Here is a 9,371-nt window from a genome sequence, read left to right as displayed (position 1 = left end):
ATGTTGGTTAGTCATTGAAAATGGAAAATAATATTAATATATATTATTATTATGGCAATTTTTTGACGTGGACATATTTGTCCTCTAAGGACCTCCGAGTAACAGTTTATAATTGACGCACAAGGGTTAAGTTTCGAATGTTTGTTTCCTTTGATTCCTCCGTTATGTCGCACGTCCGCCACTCATATTGTTGTTGGACAGAAACTTCGGTGATTCACTTTTCCGACCGGCCTCGGGAGGCGTAACTCGCAGCACTATATGAGCAAGTGCCGTCGGGCGCAGAGAGACAGTCAGGAGATCAATCTGTGCGGATAACCACAAAACCTGCTCTTTCTCTCAAGGCATTGCAATCCCACCGGGCACATTGGAAAGTCAAGCACCAAAGCGCACCACAAGAACTGTAAGTTTATTTTAAGTTTTAAGTGTATTGTATGTTTTCCGATTTGATATGCAGCGTTCATGCCGGAGTGCGCATCGGACTATTGCGCAATTACACACTCAAAACAACCCTGAACGAATCAGTTTTACATGATCTAAGTGTAAAAGTGGTTTAAAAGCACTCTTTGAAAGAATGAACCGACTCTTTCAGTTTGCATTGTGGATTTGTAAAGTATCTTTTACAATACCTAACATGCTTCTTTATGTAAACTACAAATGAATATACCTTTACATTACAGAATGATTTTAAATGCGTGCTATAATCGTATGAACAGGGACAGGTAGAGCAACACTTCACTCTCTTTCAAGGTTCTGTCGGATTTTGCATTTCAAGGTTATTCATATGAATCAGTTCATGCACATAATGGGGTTGTTTGTCGTCTTGAGTGTTAATTAAACACTTTTAGATCATTTAAATCATTTTTTAACCCTAAAAAGGCAAACATATAAAGGCAGGCTAACTTTAAATATTAATGCATTGCTACTTTCCAACACATTAGGACCCACATAATACATTTCCATGTTTTCCTAAAATCTTGCTTTTATTTTCATTTTTATAGCTTGTAGAAACCATGAAAATAACTATAATAATAATCTTAAAAAATGCTGCCTTTTTACATTATATAAAGTCGTATCTCCTCCTAAGACCCCCTTTTCAATATGTTTCACACTCGCTCATTGCTCCTCTCGCCAGCCTCTTAAATGTTTGTCGCCCAGGATACAAAAACCTTTTTATGGTTAAAACTGCTTTATAATTGCACAGTCAGAGGGTTTAATGAGCAGTCTTCACCTCTTTAATTAAAACTATTCCCAGTAAATGTTGTCTTGTCTAACTAAAGCATGATTTGTGAACTAGCATAAAATAGCTGCTCTTTATTCAATTTGCACTTTGTATTAATAGCGTCCTGTGGGATTCATTTATTCACATTTTAAATCCTTGGTATAATACCTGTGGTAGCTAGTTTCGTTCCCTTCAGGTTACTTTCAGAAATCTGTTTATGTATTTTACAGTGAAGATTTCATGCTTTAACCGTGACGGATAACTCCCTTGCCTCTTGCTTGCAAAACCCTTTGGAGTGAAACAATGCTGAGTTTCAGGGGACTTAAAGAGACTTCAAGAGAGAGACACAGGGAGAGAGGAGTAAGGAGGGGGTGTGAGAAGGGAACTACATGGAGAGTCGCTGTGTCCACACAGCTAATTCTTTGTGCGTGCTAGTGTGCTTGCTGCCCGGGGCCATGGGATCAGGTGAGGGGGCCGCTGTGTTTGAGCAGTGTAAAAAACGCAACACGGTGGGGGGACGTGATGGTGATGCATGAGGGTGTGTCTAATGGACCATCACTTTTTATTGCACCTGTTTTGTTTTTCAATCGCACCTGGTGATTCAGGTCAGAGGTTTACGTTGCCTTTTTTGCCTCCCAGTTCTAATGTCTGTCTGAGTGGAGAGCTGTAAAATGTATCCAGCTCTGTCTTTGTTTTGGAGGGGTATCACCGGATGCATTAAGAGCAGCTGTGTGTCTTCTCACATTCCCATTAATGATATTAAGGTTAGGCGCTAAAAGTATTCTAGGGTCAAAACAGCTGGTTGATTTGGAATAAAAATAAACAAGTCTGAACAGAATCTATACGTTGGCGGTTCATTAGCAAAACACTGTGTGTTTGTAGTCGTATCTTGTTTCACTTGAAGCTAATCACTGTTAACGTGATTAGAAATGTGTGTGTGTGCATGAATGTTCACGTCAGCCTCTATCAGTTCAAAGCCCAGCATCCCGTCCTCAAGCTGAGCATTTCATTTTGAGAAAAGAACCTTTCACCCCTCCATGTCACAAAGGGAGCAGTGCCCACCCTCCCTCCTCTCTGTGCATGACCTGTATCATTCCTAACTAGCATCCGCCTCTCTGTGATGCCTCTTGAAGCGTTAAACTCTGCTCTCTATCATTGACCTCCCTCGCGTGGCTGAACTTTTTGTATGGCCAAAACGCCTCCTATTTGTCATGCATATCTGGTTAGCTTTTCACTGGGTCACAGCATGATAACAGAGGTCTGCCAACAAGCTTTTGCTGCCGGGCATTTAGTCCTTATGTTCAGCAAAGTGGTACAGCACAGCCTTAAATCACTCAAGCGCTGTTGATTTTGCTGTAGTGGATTTAGTTGGTTAATGAGAATGGAGGCATGCAACAGAATGAGTTAGGAATTATCTTTTGATTAATCACATTATTCATTTGATTTATCCCAATATCGAGAAAATAGCTTACATAGCTTGCACATGCGACAGAATTTCGAGCTATGCACTGAGTGTAAAAATCCTCTTAAAAAGGTCCTGTGCTTTGGTATGGAGCCCTGGTGTGTTTGAGATGTTTCAGATCATGCGTGTTTTATAAATACATTTTTCTGTCCCTCTGTTTAATTGGTCTCTCTGTATGTTTTCAGGTCAAAGCCGCGGTGTCCCGATCGTGGCAATAACGAAGAAGGGCCAAGATGAGTGTGATCGTGAATGACTTCAATGACATTTTGGAAGCACTGGGTGATCTGAACTTCTCCAGTCTGGATGATAATGTGTCCCATGTGGTGGGTGAGGTGTGTCACAGCGTCTTCAGCCAAAGAGCCTTGCTCTATGCCCTCTCCGTTCTCTACATCTTCCTCTTCATCATAGGCCTCGCTGCTAACGCTCTGGTGGTGTGGGTGAACGTGCGAGCCGAGAGGAACCGTTACGAGACTCATTTCTATATCCTCAATCTTGCCGTCGCTGATCTCTGTGTGGTGGCCACACTTCCGGTCTCCATTAGTTCTCTGCTGCAGCTCGGCCACTGGTCCTTTGGTGACGCCATGTGCAAAATCACGCAGTTGATCTTCAGCGTGAACCTCTTCAGCAGTATCTTCTTCCTCACATGTATGAGTGTGGACCGCTACCTGTCCGTGACTCTTTTCGGAGATGGCCCCAGCCAGAGGAAGAGGAGGTCCAGGCAGCTAATCTGCGTGGGTGTTTGGCTGCTGGCACTGATCGCTGCCCTGCCTGAAACGTACTTCCTCCAGGCTGTGAAATCCAGCCATTCAGACAGCATCGTATGTAAGCCTGTGTACCCTGTGGACAGCATGAAGGAGTGGATGGTGGGCGTTCAAATGAGCTTCTTCATGCTTGGCTTTGCCATCCCCTTCCCTGTCATCGCTGTGTTTTATGCCCTCCTGGCTAGTACCATCCAACCCTCTGCTGACCAGGAACGTCGAATTAGCCGCCGCCTCATTTTTACCTACATTGTAGTCTTCCTAGTGTGTTGGCTACCCTACCATGGAGCCCTACTGCTGGACACTCTATCCCTGCTCAACGTGCTGCCCTTCAACTGCACACTGGAAAACATCCTCTATGCAGCGCTGCATCTCACCCAGTGGTTCTCGCTCCTTCACTGCTGCGTGAATCCCATCATCTACAACTTCATTAACAAGAACTATCGCTATGACCTCATGAAAGCCTTCATCTTCAAGTACTCAACCAAAACTGGCCTCGCTAGGCTTATCGACGCCTCACATGTGTCTGAGACAGAATACTCTGCTGTGGAGAGCCAGGGGCCATTATGCAACATCCATGATGACGTTGATCAACACTAACCCTCCATATGAACTCAGAAATAAACATGGAGAGATGTAAAACTCTCTGAACATTTTGCTCTTGGGATATAGCAAAATTGGCCGTTTTGTAAAATAATGGAACAGCAGAACTTTGTATACATTCAGTTTATGCTCCTTTATAAACAGTGGAACGTTTATACCTTTTGTACATTTTTAGACATATTGTGAAAGCACTTGTACTGATTTGATATGTAAGCGTACTACCTTGTTGTAACTGTAGTTGGTGGAAAACATCCCTGCTGGTTCCAAAGCCATGGAGAGCCACAGAGAAACTCAGAATAACCTCTGTCCACTTATCTGTGGGTTTTCTCCAACAGCCAGCAAGACTCCAACATGTGTAGAGCGAAGGTCGAGGGTTCATACACATAAATGTTCAGCTATGAGTGCGGTGAAAGGGAAGGGAATATCGAAAACCCAAACGATTGACATTGGAGAGAAATTGGTCCAAATCAAGATTAGGTGTAGATTTATGCAGTATGCTGTGGTAGTTGTGCATTTAATAAATAATGCTAGCAGTATTTGTACATGTTTTGTAAATATTATTCTATTTATATACTCATTACTGTGTATGTTCAGCATTTTGAAGTATTGTCTGTCCTAAAAATGTTGCAGTATATTGAAATAAAGAATTTGTTTATGTAATTTTCTTAGTTGTGTGTGTTTGACGTGATTACAGATTTACTCAGTAACACAGACTTTTGAAGAAATATCTTAAACGTTAATGTCATGTTTGAAATATGTATTGTTTTCCCATGGGTTTTTCAATCACAGGGGCCGCAAGGGAAAACTAGGATGTCCGCGGAAAATTTTAGAAATGTACAAAATTTACTTTTCAGGGAAGTCCAATTTAATATCGTAAGTTAGTTGAGGTAATTGTTTAATTTGTTAATGGTTAATACAGTTAAACAATACCTTACAAATAATCTGAAAAGTCTCTATTTACGTCTATACATGTAACATCGCTCTAACAGTGGTGTTAAAAAAGAAAATCATTCAATTAAAGTAACAATATTTCATTTTTACATTTGATTTGGCCTCTATGCAATGACAATAAAAAGGCAATCATTTAATCTCAGTCACCCTGTTTGGTAACAGTTTAATTTAGGGATCAGAAATTAGACACATGAAAGTGACTAGTTTTGGACTTGTTTGGCATTATAATGTATTTATAAAGCATTTATTGGCTGATTTCTTATTCTTGCTTTATAGCCCCATTAAACAATGAATTTCTTGGCTAAAAACAAAACATATCAGTGGCAAGTTTAATGCAAAATACATCCTTTATAGTTTCTCAGTCCTCTGTGTGAATGTGCGGCTTATACGTATGAATTACATGTAGAATGCATATAGTGTTTCATCAAAGCGGGGAGGGGTAGGTAGGGGTTGGTGTAGGGTGTTTGTGGGACTCTATAAAAACACAGTAAACACGCTGCAGTGATGTCACTTTACTGTATGGTAGTATTTAATTATGGGTGCAGATAGCGTCTAAAGGAACTTTTCCACTGCATGTTGCGACTCGCTTTACTTTCCTGAGCTTGCTTTTCCACTGCAGTTTAGTGCCGTCTCAATGTGGGCGGGATTATAGGCTGATCATCATAGTTGCGCCGCCTCTTCTGCCGCGACATCATCTTAAACATGACACAAACTGACCATAAACAATAACACGAGCACTGGCTGTTAGCTACTAGCTCATTGTGCTGCATAAAGCAGTTGTTCATGGTGATTTTACACAAGTGTAACAGTTAAATTGGTTGTTTTAGAAGCTTTCCAGTAGCTGGTCAACTAAATAAAGTGAAGCTTTCAGCAGAATATAGAGTTAACGTAACAAAACGTCCCATCCTCCATCATGGATCAATGCCAGTCCAGGGCGCTCTCCCTCCCATTGTTCGCCGTTTGGTCGATCCACTTCCACTTTTCCTTGATGGTTCTGTAGTGACTTTTCAAAAAAAAAAAAATTACTTTTCCCTACACTGTCGGTCGGTCCGGTGGTAGCCGTGTGCGGGAAGAGACACTTCCTGAGAGACATTTTCGTTTCGCTCATCGCTAACGAGTGGACCGTCTGCACCTTGTTTATTGACCTCAGTCTGGTTTTGCGCACAGCCATTTCTTTTCACAATTTGAAAGTCACGTGAACAAATGATACTGCTATCGCTGTTGCTAACTTTAAAACTAGTGGGTTGATGTTCCGTGTCGGAAATCCAGTAACGCTGGTAGTGACGATTCTCTCTGACCAATCAGTGATCTGCAGGATTTTGACGTCACATTTAGTATCGGCTCGGCTTGCTTGGAACCTCGACCGAGGTGGTACTAAAAAAGTATCAGGTAAAAGGTACAATCCACAGTGGAAAACCCCCAAAAAGTGAGCAGAGGCGAGTCGAGTTGTATAGTGCAGTGGAAAAGCCCCATAACACTATTTGCTCTTAGTGCAAAGAGGATGCTTTATGTTGCTATTTACACTAAGCATCAAAAGTCTCTCCTTTTATATTTATTTCATTCTTATAAACTGCACATTCACATAATGTAATGATAACCTATAAATGATGTGTCTTGCACCTTATTAGCTATCGGTATCTTTTGTTTTACCTAATTAGATCAATTGTATTAGGCAAGGGCAAGAAATCAGGCCTAATAAACACCTTATAATAACACCCAAACAAGTAACTAGTCCCTTACAAGTCAATTATTGAACTCTTATTAGTCATTAATAGACAAGACAGCTAATAGCCATTCATTAATGTCTAATTTCTGATCTCCACAATAAAGTGTTACCCTGTTTTTTCTCACACTGCAGAAAGGGGTGTTAATAAAGTACATAAAGCTATAGGGGGTGCCTCACAAGGGGTTCATCATATTTGTTGGTTCTTGGCATCAACAAGCTTAAAAAGCTCTGCACTAAACAGCCAAAGCACATTATTTTTCTTATGCAGGATCATTTATTTAGTTTTGTGCATTCTTCTTTGGCTTTGATGTAAATAGAGAACTTCTTGAGAATGGGGGGTGCCCATGTGGCTTATATTGCTTACTGACCCCATGGAGATGGTTCATATGTGTAAAATTGTGTATGTGTGTTCCTGTGTGCGGTTCATGTGTGAGATGTTTGTGCTTTTTTCTCCGGGGATCAGACTCAATGTCTCAGTGTGTTCAGCTCAAAGAGAGAGGAAGTTTGGCTAATCTATACCAACTGCGCCAGGAGCCTCATTTTCTTGGCTTCTTCTTTGTAGTCCTGAAGAAGTTCCAGGTGTTTGAAATGGGAATGTTTTAAAGACACCCTCTTTTTACTTGTGACAGAGCTTCTAGAAAAGGTTCACATTAGACATGATTATTACTGTTTTCTCCCAACTGGAAAGTAACAAGACTCATTCTCGCCTGTAAAGCAAATAATAAGAAGCTCTGAATCACGATTGGCACGAACACTTTCATGTGTTTTGGAAGCAGGGTAATAAGACTAGGGAATCCCCTGCAATCAAAAGAAATAGCTCAGAACAGAACGGGATCAGTGTACCACATGTGTTCCAGTCTGTGATTTAACACTAATTACAGTACACTGTAGAAGGTTCTTGTTGCTATAGAGACAGTCGATTTTTTTTTAACAATGTCTGGTCCTCGCTGTCCCTAAAGCCCTCATACATTTTTGACTCTAAACAGGTAAAGCCCACACCACCCACCTCACTTACACCAGGAACACTTAAGGCTGCAATATACTGTCCATCCAGCGAAATCGAAGATATAATGAACAAAAACAACTTGCCAGCACAACTTTTATTAAAACTTAGTACCAATTTCTTACTGCATAGACCTTACTGACACTAGCTCCATCTCTGAGATTGTAAGTCATTCCCCCACAGCTTCATTGTCATTCCCATTCCCATTAAAAGTGAAAGACGGCACTAGTGTGAAGAAGGTTTACTGATCAACATCATCATTGTGTGGGACTCAGTGCTTCACCTACTTTAACGGGAACAATTCTTCTTGTTGATTCTTCACTCAGTTGATGTCAACATGAACACACTGAAGTGCAGAGTTTGTGCAAATGTAACTACAATTGTATGAGACATTATCATGTCATGTGACACTATAACAGATGGTAACCGGTGCATATTATAGACACGTAGGCTAAAGCGCATTAGCGCCATGAATGCAGAATGAGAAAATGACAAGTTACACCATATTTACAACAATCATCATCATCATCTAGTGGTTAAAACGGCTTCTATTATTGATCTAATGTGATTTCTCTTTCATCAAAAGACCAAAATCTCAAAAACGGTTGGTCAAGATTATGATCAAAGAACATATTATAAATCAGCAGTAAAATCTGATAACAATGGGATTATAAAGTGTGCTTCTTATGCTCAGATCACACAAAAAAATCTAATTTTAAGGCTGGTTCAGCTAATGCCTGACAGGCGATGTTGATAAAGATGATTGGCTCTTTTACCTGTAAGACGGGAATTACGTTTCCACATCCGTTGGCTATTCCCAATTCTTCCATTCATCTTAATACCAGTGGTCTCTGATTCCATTCATACAATGAGGAATGCCTTTATTACCGGTAATAACAAATTTTCACTAGTTTGCCCGCCCATCCAGCCCTTGGCTTTTAATGGTAAACTAGTTTGGCTTGCTGTCTCAGCTGGAGGGGCTCGAGAGCAAGATGTGATTTGAGCTCCGGTTAGAACGTTCGGTTAGAATGTTCGGTTAGGATGTTCGGTTAGAATGCGTTCGGTTAGGATGTTCGGTTAGAATGTTCGGTTAGAATGTTCGGTTAGAATGTTCGGTTAGAATGTTCGGTTAGAATGTTCGGTTAGAATGTTCAATTAGAATGTTCGGTTAGAATGTTCGGTTTGAATGTTCGGTTAGAATGTTCAATTAGAATGTTTGGTTAGAATGTTCGGTTAGAATGTTCAGTTAGAATGTTCAGTTAGAATGTTTGCTTAGAACGTTCAGTTAGAATGTTTGGTTAGAATGTTCAGTTAGAATGTTCGGTTAGAATGTTCGGTTAGAATGTTCCGTTAGAATGTTCGGTTAGAATGTTCGGTTAAAATGTTCCGTTAGAATGTTCGGTTAGACTGTTCGGTTAGAATGTTCCGTTAGAATGTTTGGTTAGAATGTTCGGTTAGAATGTTCCGTTAGAATGTTCGGTTAGAATGTTCGGTTAGAATGTTCGGTTAGAATGTTCGGTTAGAATGTTTGGTTAGAATGTTCAGTTAGAATGTTCGGTTAGAATGTTCGGTTAGAATGTTCCGTTAGAATGTTCGGTTAGAATGTTCCGTTAGAATGTTCGGTTAGAATGTTCGGTTAGAATGTTCGG

The 9,371-nt window shown here is 40.6% G+C and overlaps 1 protein-coding gene across 2 annotated transcripts; it reads left to right on the top strand.

Moving 5' to 3' along the window:
- The first annotated feature begins 239 nt into the window (after nucleotides 1-239).
- On the top strand, nucleotides 240-4,700 carry LOC127654037 (atypical chemokine receptor 3-like). Of its 2 annotated transcripts, none has more exons than XM_052140982.1 (2): nucleotides 240-400; nucleotides 2,867-4,700. In XM_052140982.1, the coding sequence occupies exon 2, from the start codon at nucleotides 2,915-2,917 to the stop codon at nucleotides 4,037-4,039; it is 1,125 nt and encodes a 374-aa protein (XP_051996942.1). In that variant the 5' UTR covers nucleotides 240-400; nucleotides 2,867-2,914; the 3' UTR covers nucleotides 4,040-4,700. The 2 variants fall into 2 exon arrangements, with proteins under 2 accessions (XP_051996942.1, XP_051996943.1); XM_052140983.1 differs by lacking the exon at nucleotides 240-400 and adding an exon at nucleotides 432-1,684.
- The last annotated feature ends 4,671 nt before the right edge of the window (nucleotides 4,701-9,371 follow it).

Source organism: Xyrauchen texanus, chromosome 13 (assembly GCF_025860055.1).
Source record: "Xyrauchen texanus isolate HMW12.3.18 chromosome 13, RBS_HiC_50CHRs, whole genome shotgun sequence".
NCBI lineage: Eukaryota > Metazoa > Chordata > Actinopteri > Cypriniformes > Catostomidae > Xyrauchen > Xyrauchen texanus.
The sequence above is the reverse complement of the archived record's forward strand: the minus strand, read 5'-3'. Positions and strand labels throughout refer to the sequence as shown.